Source organism: Platichthys flesus, chromosome 10 (genome assembly GCF_949316205.1).
Source record: "Platichthys flesus chromosome 10, fPlaFle2.1, whole genome shotgun sequence".
NCBI lineage: Eukaryota > Metazoa > Chordata > Actinopteri > Pleuronectiformes > Pleuronectidae > Platichthys > Platichthys flesus.
This window is the reverse complement of record NC_084954.1, coordinates 10,002,587-10,022,495: the sequence shown is the minus strand read 5'-3', so window position 1 is coordinate 10,022,495 and position 19,909 is coordinate 10,002,587. Positions and strand designations below refer to the sequence as shown.

The 19,909-nt window shown below is 40.8% G+C and overlaps 1 protein-coding gene across 3 annotated transcripts; it reads left to right on the top strand.

Moving 5' to 3' along the window:
- The first annotated feature begins 239 nt into the window (after positions 1-239).
- ppp2r5ca (protein phosphatase 2, regulatory subunit B', gamma a) lies at positions 240-17,942 on the top strand. 3 transcript variants are annotated; one of them, XM_062396872.1, is made up of 14 exons: positions 240-436; positions 5,213-5,412; positions 8,592-8,702; positions 8,955-9,047; positions 9,142-9,272; positions 9,399-9,458; positions 10,083-10,191; positions 10,513-10,566; positions 10,815-10,985; positions 11,670-11,797; positions 12,607-12,708; positions 12,886-12,958; positions 13,983-14,099; positions 15,358-17,942. In XM_062396872.1, the coding sequence occupies exons 1-14, from the start codon at positions 343-345 to the stop codon at positions 15,490-15,492; spliced, it is 1,578 nt and encodes a 525-aa protein (XP_062252856.1). In that variant the 5' UTR covers positions 240-342; the 3' UTR covers positions 15,493-17,942. The 3 variants fall into 3 exon arrangements, with proteins under 3 accessions (XP_062252856.1, XP_062252858.1, XP_062252857.1); XM_062396874.1 differs by having other exon boundaries at positions 14,018-14,099; positions 15,358-15,497; XM_062396873.1 differs by lacking the exon at positions 13,983-14,099.
- The last annotated feature ends 1,967 nt before the right edge of the window (positions 17,943-19,909 follow it).

Sequence of the window (19,909 nt, the reverse complement as noted above, 5' to 3'; positions counted from 1 at the left end):
TCCACTGTGCAGCTGATCTGGATGAATCTGATCTCAGGTCTGTATCAGATGTGCACAGCGTCACCAGAGGAGGAGGAGCCGGGGGGGGCCAAAATTCCAACACACGTCCCGCCCCCTGTTCGCCCTCTCAGCAAATCCCTGTCCCTCTTCCACAGCCCGTCACACCCTGAAAACGTCGAAGCTGCCCGCGCTCAGCCAATCAGCCGCTTCATTCGCTGCCTACGTCACCGAGCAGCCAGTTCCCTCCAGCGGCGGAGAGCTTCATTTTCTGATCCGCTTTTGTGCTAAAATGGAGGCTGGCCTCTCGCCCTGAGTCGATGCGCCTTCCTGGTTGAGGTTTAGATGTTGACATGCAATAAACCCGGAGACAGGATGGTCGTGGACGCGCCTAATTCCAACGGGCCCTTTCCGCCGCTGGCTCTTATGCACTTCAGAGGTACGTAAGGACGAATTATTCCGCCTGCATTGTCCCGGGGAATTACGGGGAGAGGTAGCCGTGTGTGTGTGTCGCTGTGCCCCGGTTCTCCTCCGCCGACCGACCGTTCGGTTCACACCGCGTCCAGAATCCGAGAGACGAGTTCGCCGTCTCGGCTCGCTGGAGGAATCCACCGGGGTGGGGGGGGGACGGTTCGTGTGCTTCGCTGCGAGACGCTGTGTAAAAAAAAAAAATCAGGTTTTACTAGCTAGCTGCTCGCTGCCCATCCCCCCGCCGAGCTAGTGATGTCAAAGGAAGTGAGGCCATAGCCCAGGGAAGGGTCCTGTCCTCGGCTTTACATTTACGTTTCGCTGAGAATTGCGCGTTTCGGCATTCGCGTATGTATGTGCAGTAATTAGCCGTGGCCCGCGGAGCTAAAGGCTAATGCTAGAAGCTGTCTCCAACATTGCCAGTCCTGCTCACCCTCCCACCCCTGCTGCTCTGCTCGGTCCCAGCGTTTTTTTTTTGCCACACTCCAGTTCCTCTGGGTGCAAACTGGTCACAGCAGACGGACACAGCTCTGCAGCAGCCCCCCTCCCCTCGTCCTTCTCCTCCCCTCCTTGTTACCCTCCCACCACCACCACTCCTCATGTTCGTGAAGTCTTGAATGAACGTCTCTCCTCTTCAAGTGCAGCGGATCTGTGTCAACACACCGTCGATATGACCCCCAGCCGGCCGTGTCACAGCAGCAGCAGCAGCAATGTTTCAGGATTACAACAAGCGGGACTCGGCCTATTTAATATGTGCACAATGCATTCAGTCATGTTTGAAAGGCCCCAGCCTGTTACCACTGTACTCGGGTGCAGCCCAGCGTTAGATGAAGCCTCTGGCGATTATTGATCACACTCTATTAAACCACAGAGGCGACTGCCGAGAGTGACAACTCAGTGCTGGGGGAGAACAAGCTGGACACTCGGTCTCTTTCCCTCCTCCCATTGGGCTTCTCTGTTGTTTACATCTAAAGACCGGATTCACTCGAGATCAAGTTGAGACAGATTGCACTTCATGCCCATGTCTTGAGTCAGTGTTGTGTGTTTCCTTGTTGGGGGAAACTAAACTGCTACTACGCAGATTAATGGACATTGTGTGCATGGATGTGTACAGGACAGTGGTGGCTCACTCCTGGTGGCTTCAGGACCCATAATTAAACAACATAATGTTGTTTAATTCAGGCAAATCCATTCCTTAGAACACTGTCATCTATTTATTGTAGTGCATTTGAAGTCTACTCTGCACATGTTACTGTATGTGATATTGTCCTGTCCGGACATTGTCTACTCGTGTGTCAACACTGTCTTTGTCAAAAGTTTATTTTTTGAGAATAAACTTGTTGTTGAGATATGTTGTTTTGTGTTCTACCCAGAATAAGTTCCTCCAGCTTACTTGTGTTGTCCTTCATAACGTTTCTGACTCCAAAGATCTAAAACAGATATTGTCAGAAGGTGATTTGCATGAACTATACAAGATATTGTACATTTTTGCGTGGATGTTTGCAGGACTGTGTTTATTTCATGCAAATTTGCTTAGTTTCGGTTACTGTTTTTTACATCTTCACAAAAGTGACTAGATTTTGGTGTCCTTGCATGAGCTCCCAGAAATCCTGGATCGTCTCTAAATCGTGCTCAACATCTTCTCATGATCTAATGTTCAATTCCTGCCCTTATTAAAGTGAGCTTCACATTCATCAGATATTTCAGGAGATAATCTTTCTTCAAGACACAAGGCTTCAGATAAATATTAAGCCTGGCAAAGCATTTTCTTGCCATTATCAGTATCATAGCATCCGCCAAAGTGCAACTAGGAGTGTGTCTCATTTGTGTCAATGATGTAGAACTTTATATATGCAGGAAGTATTCCCTGCTGATGCTTACAATGCAGCCCAATCAGTTATAACTGATCAATGTGGCCGGAGTCCTACCTCTCATACCAAACTGTAACACACTGTTCCGCTACATATCGAAGTTTGTCAGTGTTTACATTGAGCATAATATGCTGGTCATAAAGCAGATTGCGAAACCAGTTCAAACCTCAGACCTGCAGCGGCTGCAGTGCTAACGTTTTTTCCAATGTGATCCCACTTTATTATTTTTGTTTTGAATAGGGGGCATCAAGATAAATCGTGTTTTGTTCTCCATAAGACATGATACCCGGGAGTGTGAGTGCGTGCGCATACTTGCTCTCCGCCGGCGTCTGTTTGCAGCATTAATAGAAGTCACATTGTGCTTAACATCGGTTTTGGGATCACAACACTAGGCCTTTCTCTGTTACACAACAACCTGCTGGGTATTTTGGGAGCGCACAGAAACTTTATGACACGAGCAGACAGACTTATGTAATAGCAGCAAGCTAAGTCTGACACGGTCAGGGGTGCAAGGCGAGGCAACGCGTTACGGGTCAGCTTCATGTCCCAGGCAGGGTCAACCAATTGCAAATTACAAAGTAAACAACCTAATAAATTACTTTTAGTTTAATCCTTGCTGCTGTTTCTCACCGTTAATGCCCCACTGAGCCTCTATCTGGAAATGAAAAGTACTGCTAAGCTGATTTTTACCACGTAATAACAATGAGAATAACCTTATGTGTTTTTAATCAGGAGTAAAGGACACTCATTTTCCTGTTGTGACAGTGACAGCCAAGTTGGGTGCCAAATAATTTATGGAAATGTGTGCTATAATGGCAGCTTACACACTTGCCCTCTCTCCTCTGGAATTCCCAACCTCTCACTATCATCAAGATAAATTGGTCGACTTGAAACTGACACTCCAGAAGAGTTTGTGTGTCTGTGTGTGTGCACCGTCCTCTCCTCCGTGCCATGGCCTCTGCAACTGTCGAAGTACATTCACTTAAATTAGGGCATGGCCAAATAGTTGTAGCTGCCTGTTACTTCCTTCTTTTTTCTTATACCAAGCTTTTCCTCTAGTGCTTTCCCTCCGTTCGAACTTCTGCACGATTCATCGTCAGAATTTGATGCCTGTTTATTTCCTCATTACTTTCAGTCTAATTTAACGAGATGGAAGACAGCAAGAAATATTTAATGAATTTATCCTAGAATCATGTGAATAATATTTCTGCATTCACATAACATGTTTTCGTTGCCCTTATCGGTTGGTTATTATTTATCGTTTCTCTATTAGAACCCTGTAACAATTTCATAAATCACAATTTGTCTCCCGGCCTAATTTGCTTATTTCAGTAATTGGAAGCATTCTGCCAAAAGGTTACAGTAGAATCATTGAGGATGAGTGGGATTCATCCTTCTCCCCTTCTGATGTTTACACAATGTACTGTCTACATCTGATCTAATTTATCTCACCCATGGCATCAGCATCCTCCTTGTGTGCAGAGCTTCGAGCCTCAGTGCCAGCCTATTGTTAAAGCCACACCCTTCACTGACAAGTAATTATGAGGCAGAGGTCTTTACTGTACAGACGTGACTTGCAGAGGTTTATACACCTGTGTTTTAGGATTTGCTGTATTCTTTATGGTTTTGATGTAAGGATGATGTACTTTCTCTCACTGCCTTGCCCGCCACATTTTATTGTAACTGCATCGAACATGCACAACTTTGTGAATAGAGATTCTTAGATCTGTCCCCAATCCAAATACAAACCAAGTTTTAATGAGTTATTCTGACTCACACAGCATCATTCCACTAACTTTCCTGGTAATCCATCCTGTAATTTCAGCCTAATCCTGTTTATAATCAAACAGACAAAAGGACAGGGGGGAAAGCGTAACCTCCTTGGCAGAAGTACTTCCTGCTTAAACAGTTTTTATAACTGTGCAAATGCAATCACATAGTTGACCGTTTTGGTTCGATCATTAATGCAGTCACTCATTGGTATGCCTCTTAAATGCAACTTTCTTTTACATCAAGATCAATGAGTTATGTCAGAGAAATCTGGGGGAAATCACAAAAATATGCCATATCTCATGATGTTAAGGTAAATGTGAAATTGAATTCCTGGATTAATGTGTTGTTTTTCCGCCCATGTTCCATACTTCCACCCAGTTTCGTGGAAATCCGTTAAGTGGTTTCTCCGTAATCGGTCTGACAAAGAAAGAAAGAAAAGAAATGTACACTGTTTCAAACACCTATCTAACAGTGATTATTTCGGGTAGCTGAGGGACAGTGAAGGTTTCTAAGCAAAGATAAAATCACTCATCAGACATTAAGTCAAACGAGCAACATCAAAGTTGTGTCACATAACAACGACACTTTGGAATCACGGTGCTATTTCGTTAATCAGCCTTTATCAGGAGAATAAGGAAATCCTAAAATCCACCATGGTTAAATACAATGACAGGCTTAAATAGCTCTGTTTTATTTATGAATAGATCTGTGACCGTTCACCAAGTTCCCCAATCCTTCATCCTTCATTCCCCCCCCTGTTCGGCGCTCTCTCCTCCTCTCCGCTCTGTCGTTATCCTCCCCCTGGGCTCTCACCATCTCTGCCTCTCTCTCAATGCACTTCAGTCTTCATGACTCATTTGCCGCTCCTCATCATTCTCCTGCTACCTTCTATTTCCATTGCTTTTTAAACTGTTATCCATCACAGCTGAACCGACATTCTCTTTTTGACCCATCAGGCTTTGGTCATGGCTCCTTTATCGGATACTCTCTGGCGTATCTTTCATTACCACTGTTTAGCCTTGTTACACCTGCAACTCATTTTGCCACTGGACTTTGTCTCACTTGCCCGCTTAACGTTGTTTCCCTTTTCTGTCCATCTTTAGATGTGGCCCCCGCTGAGCAGGAGAAGCTCTTCATCCAGAAGCTACGGCAGTGCTGTGTTCTATTCGACTTCCTGTCCGACCCGCTGAGCGACCTAAAATGGAAGGAAGTGAAGCGGGCGGCGCTGAGCGAAATGGTGGAGTACATCACCCACAACAGGAATGTCATCACAGAGCCCATCTACCCAGAGGTGGTGCACGTGGTGAGTGGAGCCGGAGGGATTTAAGTTTACGATGAGAGTGAAACTCTGGTTGAGAGCAGGGGCCAGCTGTAGCTGCGGGGCAGAGATGTTTGGAGGACTAATAAGAAAACATTTTATTTTATGAATCAACTATTGGTTTGTGTCCCAGCTGAGGTTTGAGATCATGTTTCGTCACGTCCGTATCTTTTTGGAGAGAAGCTGGTTAGAGTCATAGATACGAAGGATCAAACTAGATCCAAAAATAAAGAAACTATTAATTGATTGTATTAGCCTTTTTTGTGAAGGGCAAAAGTATATTCTGGATGTAGCTTCACATATTAGCAGATTTTGTGTTTGTCTTGCCTCTATCTTGCAATTAAAATACAAATAAGCCCAAAGGTCTAAAAGGTCCACTAGAGCTATTACAATGACAAAACACCTTTTTGATGATGTCATATCATGGGAGTTGTTGTCTTCACTACCATTGTTTGCCCCATAATCTCTCTGAGTTGTTTGTTTTCCTTTTGTGTTTGGGCTTTACTGGAAGAGCTTAGGTGACAGAACACACTGCAAATTAATAATACGTATCCATTACGATAGACCAATACAAACAGTGGAAGGAAAAACAGCCAACTGTTGTTGGTCTAAGTTTTTTTTCTCATCATTATGTGTTTGACCTGTAACTCTAGCAGAGATGCAAAACACCACGGGTATAACAGATTTGATGAATATGCCATTCTTCTCAGCAGTTCCTCTGTCAGGTTGGATGGAGACTGTGGGAGATCAGCTATTATTACTTCTAGTCAGAACTGTGACTCTCTGTCTCATTCAGAGTTGTCCCTATCCCTCCTGCTTTGTATTGGCTGTGCGCTCAGGGTCATTTGAAGGTGAACATTTGGTCTGAGGTGCTGGGTTCTCTGAGAGAGACTTTCCTCAAGGGATTCTCTGTTAGGCTTTTGCTCAGCCATAACCTGTCTTCCTTCCGCCTGCTGCTGAAAAACACCACCACAGCTTGATGCTTTCATCACCACGCGTCACTGTCAGGATGGTGACGAGCAGGTGACAAGCTGTGTCTGGTTTCCTCCAAACTTGGAGATTAGAATGTAGGCCAAACAATTTAATCTTAATTTCATCAGACCAAAGAATCATTTTTTTCACAGTCTGGAAGTCCTGTTGGTGCTTTCACGTGTCTTTCACTGGGGAGGCTTCTGTCTCTGCCATAAAGCAGACATCAGTGGAGTTCTAGAGCAATGGTCGCCCCTCTGGTAGTTTCTTCCATCTCCACACAGCAAGAATGATCAAGTTCTTGGTCACTTTCTTCCTTCACATCTCTAGAAAAAGCCCTGGTTGTTACAAATTTCCTCATCAAAAAAAAAGAAGAAAAAAATCTAAAACTATAAAAATTGATTTGAACAGTTGTAGAATAAGCCAGCAACACGACAACATGTGTGAAAAGTGAAGCTGTATTAACTATTTCTAATGGATGAATGGATCCAGAAAATAATCACTAGATTAATCATGATCAAAATAGTTGGTTCAAGCTGTAAACTTGAACCAATCCACTTCTTTAAAATCATAATTTAGGGATTCAGAAAGTATACAAACGCACACAATCATCCAAACTTGATAAAAATAAGGGGCCGGACAGAAGTGGCTAAAAATGAAAAGACCAATATGTCCGCACACCAGTCGTTGCTCCCATAAACGTCATAATTTACTTTTTACCCGGAAATTGTTATAAATACGTTTATTGGAGCATCAACTGGTGTGTGGATGTTCTCGTTTTCTGATTGAAACCACTGGGGGGGCATGAAAAAGGTTATTTATTTCAGAAGCTCATAAAAAGAAGCTGTCAGGTTTAATGTGAAAATATAATTTTAAACATTCCTTCTGAACACTCTAACTTGAAAGCTAGTACTACCCCCCTCCCCCCCCAGAGCAAAGAACTTTGACTATGGCACAATTTTCACCACAGGCTTCATTGATTTGTTAATGGTGGAATTAATGAAAGAATTGCTTTCATTTTAATTACAGACACTCAACAAGGAGATTATAAAGATTAGGAAGATCAGGATACAGAAGCGTTGCCGTAAACATAATGAAAACACAGGAGTTTTAGAAAGATTCTCTCCCTCCATTGTCATTATCTTCTCATCCTCGAAGCCTAGAGCAGAATTGTCCTAATCACTGTTATGACTTTTCCTCTTGCAGCCTGTTCTGTGATGAAGTGCAGGTCGGCCCTGACAGTCTTATCTCGGTCTACCTTGTAGCTTGTCTTTTCAAACAAGGCCCTTGCTGTTTTAGTAGGCCACCTGCAGTGTCCCATGATCTGCCTAGCATGGAGCAGCAGCCCACAGGGGTGTCAGTTGACACTGTGAGAGACCATTAACTCAACACACTCAGATTATTGTGGGCCATTCGCTCTGAGGCTAGTTTGCAAACTTAACACTAACTTATAAAGAAAACTGATTTTAGAATAACCAAGATGTGACATTTGTTATGCGTTTTGAGTTGTCATGAAGGTTTTTTAATTTATTCTAGACTTATAGAATTCTAGGGACCTTTTTTTAAAGATGATTGTCTTTCTTACTGATTTTTGAGCACGGACCAATTAAATAGTGGCAGAAAAACTAAATTGTGTAATGCGACACTAACACGGCTCCTAATCATTTAACACGAGGCCCAGGATATGAATAAATAATCTGTACTCCTCATATGATGTCAGCATTTTTAACTACCTCTTCAGGCAAACACTCCACAAGCAAGTGCATGTGCAAAATGTTGGCATCTGGCACTGAACTCGCTCTGTGTGCTGAACTGGTTGCAGAGATGCTGCTGTTACTTTAATTTTAAAACACTGCATTGTTCTTAGAAACAATCACCAAATCAAAGAAGCAGTCCTAACCCCAGTTTGATGTGGTTTAACTGTTGGTTTAACCTCATTTCATGACGGTAAACATTCATTCACGAGTGGGGAAAGTTCGGGCCTGTTTTTTTTGATGAAAGACTCTTTTGTAGCGTATCCTAACACAACCTGGGCAGAGCCGCTGTATTGTTTCTCAAACTTAAATGGATATTTGCTCTGATTGAAGCACGAACTGTGGCTTTAGGTTATTGAAACAAAAGGAAGTTGACTTGAATGGTTTTCTGTCCTGGGTCGTAAACATTCAGCGACTCATTTTTCATTTCCCCTCTTCCAGTTTGCGGTGAATATGTTCAGAACATTGCCTCCATCATCCAACCCCACCGGAGCGGAGTTTGATCCAGAAGAGGACGAGCCAACGCTTGAAGCAGCGTGGCCACACCTCCAGGTTGACATTTCTTTTTAATGATTTAATCGTCTGCCAAACTGAGAGGTTTATAAATGATTCTCAGTTTAGAAAAGCCTCCAAGTATGAATTCATTTTATGTACGTATAAAAATAAGAGAATTAAATAGACAGTAATAACCACGTTAACACACATCTAGAACTGAAAGAACAGAACAGCTTGATACACTCGATTTTAAAGTATCTGTAAAGCATTCACTCATTTGTTGTTTTGTCTTGTTTGTTTCTATTGCAGCTCGTCTATGAGTTTTTCCTTAGGTTTTTAGAATCGCCCGACTTTCAGCCCAACATAGCAAAGAAATACATCGACCAGAAATTTGTTATGCAGGTAAGGTAACAATATTTAGGAAAAATTGAATTAGAAATTGAATTTTCACCGTGACTTTTCATTGAGGTAACATTTCACATCTTCGACGTCGCAGCTCCTAGATCTATTTGACAGCGAGGATCCCAGAGAGCGAGACTTCCTCAAAACAACCCTCCACCGGATCTATGGAAAGTTCCTGGGGCTGAGAGCGTACATCAGAAAACAGATCAATAACATTTTCTATAGGTCAGTGCAGCCCTCCCACTGCTGTTTGTCTTAATCATGTATACCAGGATGAATGGTCGACCAATGAATCATCAAATATAGAATCTGCGTATAGCCACTGAATCCAGTTCCTGTTTGTCCCCACAGGTTTATCTATGAAACGGAGCACCACAATGGTATAGCTGAACTATTGGAAATACTTGGAAGGTATGAGCCTTATCATTACAAATCGCGCCAGTTTCGATACTGCACTTTCTTGACCCGTTTACAATTCACATGTCAAGTGTCAAGCCGACGAGATGAAAATTTAACTAGATATATACGCGCCACATATAGACAGAGATTTCTGGAATTAATAGAAAGATGTTATGATGTTAGATGTTCATGTTCAACACAGACAAGGTTTCAAATAACAAAGTAAACGTATGTGACAGTAATTATCCCTGTGAGACGAGCTTGGGTGTCACTGCTCAGAACGGTTTCCTGTTTTAGCAAGCTGGCAGAGTGGTGGACGTAGCAGTCAGCAGGTTGGCTTTGCAGGATGTTGCAGCGCAGCACGATGAGATGTTTTTTTAAGAATTGATTGAGCTCACCGATCAAGCCTTCCCACCGTTAAGAGGATGAGATGGTGCTTACAAGGGCTGGCTGTACTGTTTCAGTCAGAGGATCCACTGAGAGGCTGCAAAAGGGATAAATAAGCAGTTTTTTTTTTTTTAATCAAATGTAAAAATTTGCACAGAGTCTTCTTTAAGTGAATACATGTCTGTAAGATGGTTTGTTTTTTATTGTTTTTCAAGTTTTCTGATAATTCTTGTCTTTTTTATATTCCAGCATAATCAACGGTTTTGCCTTACCACTAAAAGAAGAGCACAAAATATTCCTGTTGAAGGTTCTATTGCCTCTGCACAAAGTCAAATCACTTAGTGTCTACCATCCACAGGTAAGTTGAGAAGAAAACAAACCCTGAGAAGCATGATTTAACATTCTTATTTAAAGCAGTTTTAACATTGATACATTATTTATAGGGGAAACTCTTTTTAAAATGTATTTGATTATTCGTGCCCGAACCTGCTTTAAGAACACACCTCTTTTTCTTCACAAGAGCAGCAGGACATTCTGCAGCTTTTGTAAAAAAAATAACTGTGATTGCATGTTTCAGCCAGTCGGAGCCTCGGGCCTGTCGGTCGGTTACCTTAAGTTTGCTTGTGGATAAATTCAGATGCTTTCACAGTGAAATGATTTGTACTTCTTTGTTTTGTAGCTGGCTTACTGTGTGGTGCAGTTTTTGGAAAAGGACAGCACTCTAACTGAGCCGGTACGTCCCATTCTAATTCTTGCTGAAACTTCAAATTTGGGGCTTAAAATTGATTTAAAAATGTGAAGCTCGTGTTTAATCCTTCATTGGTTTTTTTTCTTGCAAGGTCACAAGTTCATGAATTAATCATTTGGCTCATTCTTGGTCGGATATTAAACTTTTCTTTTGAGCCCTACAGCAGCGCTCCCCCTTTTCTCCTAGCAGGACAGTTATTCATTACATCTTTTCTCTCTTTTCCATCACAACAGGTGGTAATGGCTCTACTAAAGTACTGGCCAAAGACTCACAGTCCCAAGGAAGTGATGTTCCTCAACGAGCTGGAGGAGATCCTGGACGTCATCGAGCCGTCTGAGTTTGTGAAGGTGCAGGAGCCTCTGTTCCGACAGCTCGCCAAGTGTGTGTCCAGTCCGCACTTCCAGGTAACTGATGTGTTTTGACAACATTTCCTTCTTAACTCAGACCATTGGATACACCTATCGTCCACACTCCCCAGAAGTTTTAGAGCCGCTATAACGGAGACGTTTGGAAACATTGCTAATCCCATTTTAGTTTGAAAACTCCAGGGAAGCGTTTACGTCCAGACAAGCAGAAACATGACATAAACCCTCACATCCGCTTGCTGATTAGTTCTGTTCGATCCTGAATTAGCCTTCACTGATCCGTCAGGCTCTTATCACATGACCCCCTTCCAGAAGAGAAAAACTGGCATAAGCCTCGACTACCGAAGTAATACCCAACACGAATAATCTGATATATAATCAAAGTATCGCTGACCCTGTTGTCTTTGCCAACTGTTGGTGTCCTGCTAAATTTCACATTTTACATTTATACAACTGCTTACATGCGTAGGAGTTGCAGATTGCTCTTTATTTATGGAGCAAATTGCAACTTATTACCAAATGCTTCCTGTTTACATTAGCACAAGCATGCCCAGTGTATGTGAGAGGTCATGTGATAAATGTGTTTTCAGGCGTTTCAGTCTTGATGGGAATTAAAATTGATGCAGAGCCAAAACACTGTTGACAGAGGTTGTTTTTGTTTGAGAACACTGTTCCTACCAAAAAGTTATTCAAATGTCTGACTGAGGTGTTTGTTTTCTGTAGGTGGCAGAGAGAGCTCTGTACTACTGGAACAACGAGTACATCATGAGTCTGATCAGTGACAACGCAGCCAAGATTCTGCCCATCATGTTCCCGGCTCTGTACCGCAACTCGAAAACCCACTGGAACAAGTAAGACACTCGAGTTGTCAAGCTCCACGTGTACTCGTGTCCTCAAACGCCCTGTATGTACCTCACAGTGTATGTAACACCCGTCTGACACAACTGCTGACACATTCCGAACTCTGAAGTGAGCATGTGAACATTTATATATAGATGGGGTTTGGTCACAGAATGTACACAACGTGCATATCACTTAAATCATCAGCAATTCCTTTTATTATTGCACCTATTGCTCCAGATAAACCTTTAATGTGGGATTTAAAGTTGATTGGTTTTGGTGACAAAAAATTTACTTATATGTATACTTCCATTAAGGACCTTTTCTCATACTGTTAAAGAGCGTGATACCATTTCCTCCTTTTCTGGATCCATGCCAGATACATTAACATACAGCAACTGACTAACACCTGCCCGTTCTGAAACTGCTATTAAATCTGCTGGGTATGGATTTTTTATTTCCATATGTACCATATTACAAACATTTATTGATATTGTGTACGTATATTTTATAGATTTAAAAATTAAAATAAAAGTCTGGCCTGTTAAGGAGAGTGTTTAATTTAGCCAATCGAAATCTGGATCTAGTGAATTAACATGTGGTTTCATAAGGGGACTTTCCACATCTGTCCAAAAATATTATAGGATCTTTCAATTTTAGTTAAAATTGTACGTAAATCCAACCAGTAGTTGTCGTTTTTGCCAGGTAAACTGCCAAGTAAACCAAAAAATGGTCAGGGGTTGATGACATCTTTTTTTTTATTACTTTATTGTCTGTGATTATTTGTGATAATCCTGACTGTGTGTGTGTCTGCTCACAGGACCATCCACGGCCTCATCTACAACGCTCTGAAGCTCTTCATGGAGATGAATCAGAAGCTCTTTGACGACTGCACGCAGCAGTTCAGGGCTGAGAAAAACAAGTAGGCAGCAGCACAGACAGACTCTTCTCCCACTCGATAAATCCTTTTCTTATACACAACGTCTGAGTGACACATTGTTTCAATCGGCCGTAAGACTGCGACTGAATAGTTGTGTTGGTTTTCACATTTGTCAGTGTAGCAGACTAATGAGTGGAGGTCTGGTGCTTCGTTTAACAGAGAGAAGGCAAAGTCAAAAGAACGTGAGGAGGCTTGGATCAAGATTGAGAACCTCGCCAAGTCAAATCCACAGGTGAGCAGTGTGTGTGGTCTCTGGAACACATCTATATTTCCCCTTCATACCAATGCGCATGTCTCTCTGTCTCTGTGTGTGTGTGTAGGACTATAGATGAAATGCATGAAGTGTCTTGGGTTTTCTGTAATCCAGTTGTGTTGCTGAATTGTGGCTCCCTTTCCATCTTATCCCATGTAGGTTTTGCTCACACTGTTTGTCCCTAGTTCAGGTGGAATGAAGTGCTTTAAAACTGTGCTTAGTTGTGGTGAAAGGAATCAGTGATGTGACGACAAGCAACACACGGGTTCAAATCCTGCTGTGATGGTTCGGTCCCCTCGTATCCTAATTCTGGGTCAAACATTATTTATTTTATTCATTTTTTAAAAATACTAGTTTAACCTATTTAACCTTTGACCTACCCTTAATCACTTCCTTGTTAACTGATTGATGACCAGCTGTAAAGTCACTGTCTTTACTGTAGATGTAAAGCTTCAGCCAAGGGAATGATTGACCCGCCTCTGTCCAAGTGGCAAAATGTCAAACACATTTTTTAAATATATATTTTCAACCAAATAAAATCTCAATGGCACTTCTAAAAAACAAACGTAAGAGAGCGTAATTTCCACAGTAGAAATTAAACAACATTTCCTGCCCCCTGCATGCTCCACCCTCCCCACCCCTCGCCTGAATGTTCTGGAAATGTCAAGGACAATATTCTACTGAGGAAAATGACATTTTCAAAAGTGAATGTCTGAAATCAGCTCTTATGTCCTCGCAATTGACAACCACTTAATATAATTGAACACAAGTTGTGTGTTTCAAAATCAATAAATACCAAATAATGTTATCATACAGTGTCTTAATCGTTTCTATTTCTACACCACAACTAAAGCACATCACGCTTACAACTGCCATAGATTAGAGCTGCTTGATTTAATTCATCCAGAGCCTCTAGATTCATTCTTCTTGCATGCGACTGAAAGTCTTTTCTCCATCCTTTTGTGTTTTTTTTGTTTTTGTTTTCCCTTTCTTTTCAACATAGTTCTCTATGTATGTTGATTCCTCTGACCTCAATAGTCCTGTAGCAATGGAGACGGATGTCCCTTTGATAGAAGATGTTCAGAGGTTAAAAGAGACAGTTGAGGAGGGCGCGACTCAGGTAAACCTGACTTTCTCTGTCTCTGTTATCTTTCCTCTTCTAATGAAAACCTTTACATTGATAGATCTGTTCTTGACCAAAACTCTAAATCTATTTGTACAACAATAGTTCTATACTGTGTGTATAATATTAGACTTTGTTATAGACTTTTTTTATAAAAGCAAGTATAAAATAATCTAGACTGAACACTGGAATCAAGAGCTTTCTGTTTTATGTCCCCAGCCTGATGTCTCAGTGGTCAGAGCCCCAAAGTGTTCAGTATTCAACATAAATAAGAAATTGACATAAACAATAACAAATGTAACAATTTCGATATTTCAAAAACTTTTTTTCTCATCCAGATACCAGTGCATTTAAAATATATTGCCACTTATATAGCATATTTTAGCAGCTGTATGTTACTGACCCTGTATGGAAGTGATGATCGATATCATTGTTGTATGTCCAGGTTAAACACATTGGTCATGACTTGGTGAACTCCTCGTGGTTCTTCACGTGCGTGATGTGATTACTAGTGCAGTAATTGTAAGACCCTCAAAGTTGAAGTCTAGTATACAGCACATGAAGCCTTCTGATTCCTGGAACTTTCCAGCGGGACATTTTGCCAAATTGCTGACATTTTAGCAAACTCTGGCTGACGCACTACTGGAAATCACTCCTCCTCCGCCGCTCTAAAAAACAGTATTTGACAGTGGCAGTACGGCACAACTGCTGTTTTGGAATGGCGAAGAGAAAATGGCAGTTTTACACACGTGAAACGATTTACTTGAGACACAATCTCAGATCGGTAAATCAATTTGCATTCTCTCAATGGCTGCTACATCATTTCAGATGCTGTCAATGTTAAAAATCAATGTTAAATTGTCTTCAAAGTTTTATTGGAGTTAGTTTCTTAATCAATACAATAGTAAAAATGTGATAACAAGTTGAGTTTCAATATTTTCCTGGATTATTAAAGATACATGGTTCATATGTATCACACAGTCGTTAATTAGATTGTTTATCTCATTGAGTCTCATTTATTTAATATTGAACACATGGAGGCTCCACACATGTAGCACAGGTCTGATGTTGTGTTAATTTGATTTAATCTTGTTTTAATGTTACGTTATCTTTTGATTTACTGACTCAGTCCTTCCCGTTTCTCTGTTTATTACATTTTGTTGGATTGTGACTAACTTGTTGTTGTGCTTGACCACAAATATGTGAAATAGATAAGTGAATGAAACGTCCTTCTCTCGTCTTCCTTCTCCGACAGTTGCAGCATGAACAGCGGAAAGAGCGACCCATGGTGCGACGTAAATCTGAGTTGCCTCAGGATCTTTACACCACAAAAGCCTTGGAGTCCCACCGCAGAGCTGAAGACATGTTGACCACCCACGATGGACTCTAGGTCCCGCCACCTGCCGGCTCTTGGTTCAACTGCCCCTTCTACCCTCGACAGCCATGGACATCCACTCGGCCCGTTCGCCAGAACAACACTTATGACCCCCGCGCTGGGCTCTCATCCCCGTCCCCCCCATCTGTTTACCCAGAATCCTTAGTTCTCCTTCATTCCCTGCTGCCCCAGTGCAGAAGCTGTATATTCACCTCCTTCAGAGTTCTGCTTTCTCAGGTTTTTGTTTTTCAGTTTAGGAAGAGGAGCGGGTGTGTGTTTGTGTGTCTTTAAGCCCTCGCCACAATCTGCGTGTTCTACTTTTGTTTTCCCTTTTCGGTTCCTCTCACCTGGTTCCTTCATTCCTTTTTGCAAACGTGTTCACTGAGGATGAGACGTGGTTTAATAATAAGCGACTGACTCACTGTCTAAGGATCGTCTCTTGGTCTCTGCTTGGTTTTCTTTTCTGTCAAAGGGAACAAAAACAGAACCTGTTGGTCAAATGAAAGACAAGACTTTCCTGCCACCTGTTGTATGTTTTCTGTTTTGTTTTTTTTTGCTCAATCTGATGGACATCTTATCAGTGCCAAGACGTTTGTGTTTTTTGTTGGTTTTGTTTCATGTTTTTATCTGGGACACCTGCCTTTGTTTCTGGTCACTGGTGTTTGAAAGTTTGTTATTTTAGTTTAGCACATTTAAGACCAAACTGAGGCCTGTCCTTAGCCTTGCAACGTCCAGGAAAGATGGCGAGGAAATGGGGAAGTTGTCCTGTGGACATCTGACACTTTTCCACTTTATTGTTTTGTGCCATACGCCGCTCTTTTTATATGCTTGCTTCCTTATGTTCACTGGCGATGTTTGAGAAAACCAGATCATAGTGATGCCGAGACGGTTCAAACAATGGTACTCGCTGGGTTTGAGTTGAGCTGATGAGGGTAAGCCTGGATGAAAAGCTGCATTTGCTACCTAAGTTGCAGTGATAATGTTCTGGTTTTATAAAACATGCACATGAGCAGAAAGACTGAGAGCATGGCCGTGTTTAAGGTGAGTGTTGGGTTTTATAAAAAAATATGTTTCCTGTAAACAGGAATAGAAATGATTGTGTACAGGAGATATAATCTTGATGTTGGGTGGGAGAGGGGCACAGATCTGTACTGTCACACAGCGTCGTGTGTTTTTTTTCACTAACCGATGGTTTTAAGCAGCCGTTACGAGTTAGAACCTCTGTTCACCGTCTCCTTCTACAGAGCATGACGGTGTATTAGTATTGTATGGGATAAAGATTTTAATATCCTCATTATAAATTAAAAATAAATTAATTTATTAACAAACATATGAGCAGATAGTAGCTGTGAACATACTCACGTTAGATGATCAGTGAAATTCCTTGCTGAGAGCAACCAATATAAAAGACGTGTGGCATGTTTGTGTTGCTACCATTCATGAATTCAGTTGCCTGGTTCGTGGGCTCCGTGTTTCGGACACTTCTCAGTGAGGAGCTTGTTTGAAAGTATCTTCCAGTCAGTACCATTGTTTAAACTGAGGAGGTCTGCTCTTCATATTTGACGTGGTGTATTTCCTTGTCTTGTCTCTGGAGGTGAGTAGCGTGGATGTCAGGTGTTCTTTTTCTTTTTGTTCTGTTTTCCTTCCTCTGGCCATTCAGAATGCCCGACGCTGAAACAGACTGGTATCAAATATGGCCACAAAATGCCAGATAGATGCTGAAAATAAACTGACATTGTGACTTGGCTTGTTAACTGTATTAATACTGTATTTGCTTGAATGCAAAAATATGTAAATTAAAACTACCATGTTAAACATGTACCTTTTACCCTGGAGGAATGCCATTCACCAAACGGATTTCTGTCATTGCGTTTATGAAACAGTCCTGCTTGCTGGGAGAATATGTTTTATGGATTTTATGAGTTTAAGATGTTAGAGGTTTATTTAAAAAAATGACAAGTCGTCCACAAATAACGAGATGATTTCAAGATGATTTGGTGGCTTCTTGTCACTCTGCAGGATATTTGCAGATCTTTTAATTTTAACACATTATTTCCAAAACATAACTTAAAGTGTCCTTTTGTATGTGACCTGTACTATATGATTCATTTAATATTGTATATATGATTTACCTTGTTTCATGTAGTGTTATATATAAATATATATATATCTAGATTAATTTTGTACAAATTGTCCCTCTGTACAGAATAAAAAAAACATCGATAGCAAGTTAAAGAAGTAAATCTGGCACATACTGTCTGATTTCTCCTGTTTCGGCCGGATACTTTCAGTTACACAGTTTAGAAAATGTTCTTATTTTTCTTAAAAATAAAAATCTGCAAAGTTTCCTCCATCCTCAAAGTAACTGACACATGTTCAAGCCCGTTGTGTGCTCCTATCACTGTCTTTAGTGGTGTACAACTATGTAGAACGAATAAAGAGACTATTTGAATATATATTTTCAACCATGCATCCATTTTGGCTTTAATTAACTGAAAGGGCAGACATCTGAAATGACACGGCCATTAAAGGAACAAGGCCAAAGATGCTGGTTATCTACCCTAACCTCTGGGGTTTATTACTTCTCCTACCTAATGATCTTCTGTGTGTGGCCTCTGGGGGCCTGGTACAAAATAATGCATCCAGTCATGGTTACATGTGCGTTTTGTCGGTGAGTGCTGTAGAATTGATTTGTGTACCAGGACATTCACAAACACCAAACATGTCCACTAGGATATGTTATAAGGGTGGGGAGGAGGGGAGGAGGGACTCCGGCAAAAGGGACCCGGAGGCCGTACCTCCGGGTCCCTTTTGGTATCAAACCAAACTCAACCCCTACTTTCACCAAACCACATTATTCTCATCTTAAAATCTATTTACGAAATAACTAAGTACAAACATGTAATGGCGGCAACCAGGAAAGTGCCTGCGTTGTCTAACCATGCTGCAACACCCCTTTTGAGGTCTTAATGTCTTTAAACATAGTTTATTTACTGTTCATTCTTTGTGGATGAGATGAAGCTTTATTGATTCTTCATAGGAGCACTTTGTTTCAGGAACAGCAGCACAACGTAAGAGGAAATGTAGTCAGGAATAAATTAAGAATCAAAACACTATCCAAAAACAAATGACAAGCAGAACTACTCTGCACAATTCTTTAACTACGAAAACTAAAGGTAAGAACTGAGTAAATGTGTTCAATAACTGGTCATCTGTGAAGGGAATACATGTTTTGTATGATGTGTCAGTGTAGTAGACATTCAAATAGAAATAGATCTGTGTTTATGCATCTGTGACCTTATACCACATCAAAAAAGAAAATCATAATTTGTTCTATAAAACTACTTATTACTTTTTAATATTTTATACATAATATCTTATCATTACTCTTCTCTATTAAAACAACATATTTGGGGGTAAGTAAGAATAAAGGCAATCATTTATATGAAGGGAAAATTCAACATTTTGAAATATTATTTATAAACATTGTGTTTGTGAAGTTAAGCCCTGAAATGAGGTAAAGCCAATTTGAATCAAACACGCGGTTGAACTCCGAGTTCTGTGTTCAACTAATTTGGTTTTCGATTCAGTGGCGAGCAGCAGCTATGGCAGTGCACTGTTTTCAACACAAGGGGGAGCCAGATAGTTGTGAATGGACATTTACTAACAGTCGTGTGTTAGGACAGGGAGAAAAAAAACGTCTGTAGCTTAAACTGTTAGTGCAGATCTACAAGAAATGTCATTTCTTGTAGATCTGCATTCCCCAGGTTTCCCCAGCAGCAAACTGATGTTTCGTCTGTGATGTGAAGTTAAAGTGAAATGATTTGAACTGATCCAATTTGGTGAGATTCTTCTCTGGATCAAAACACATGTTTATGATCAGCGACTATTGATTTCCTACCAGAAACGGGGACAGGGCGATATGTCTATACACTATATCAAGATACATTTTCATTCAGTCAAAATCAATAATTATCACAAATAATAATAATAAATGTCTCTGTTTTGAAAATGATTTTTACTCCTGAGAGAAGGTTGTGGTTTTTAATAATCATTTTATCAATATATAATTTAGTAAGTTTGATAAACATTTGATAACCAAATATATACTGTTATAACTTGGCCTATGAGTCGTTTACCAGATGATCCCTCCTGTATGTGTGACGTTCAACAAAATCAAAAACATCAAAACTGTTCATACATGTAGTGCAGAATCGAGTAGAAACGCATTTACACATTAACACGTGTAAGGCACAATTTTGCACATTTTATTTTTCATATCATTATCACAAACTTCTTTATACAACAAATACCAATATTATGATTAATGTTATGACTTTATTCTTATAAAAGTATGACTTTCTTGTAATATTATGACCTAATTTTTGTAAATGTATGACTTTCTTTCTCATTATATTACAACTTTATTCTC

Coding starts and splice junctions, on each gene's coding strand:
- ppp2r5ca (XM_062396872.1), top strand. CDS start 343: ATGTTGACATGCAATAAACCCGGAGACAGGATGGTCGTGGACGCGCCT. Junction 8,703..8,954: donor CAGCGTGGCCACACCTCCAG/GTTGACATTTCT, acceptor TTTCTATTGCAG/CTCGTCTATGAGTTTTTCCT. Junction 10,192..10,512: donor TTAGTGTCTACCATCCACAG/GTAAGTTGAGAA, acceptor TTTGTTTTGTAG/CTGGCTTACTGTGTGGTGCA.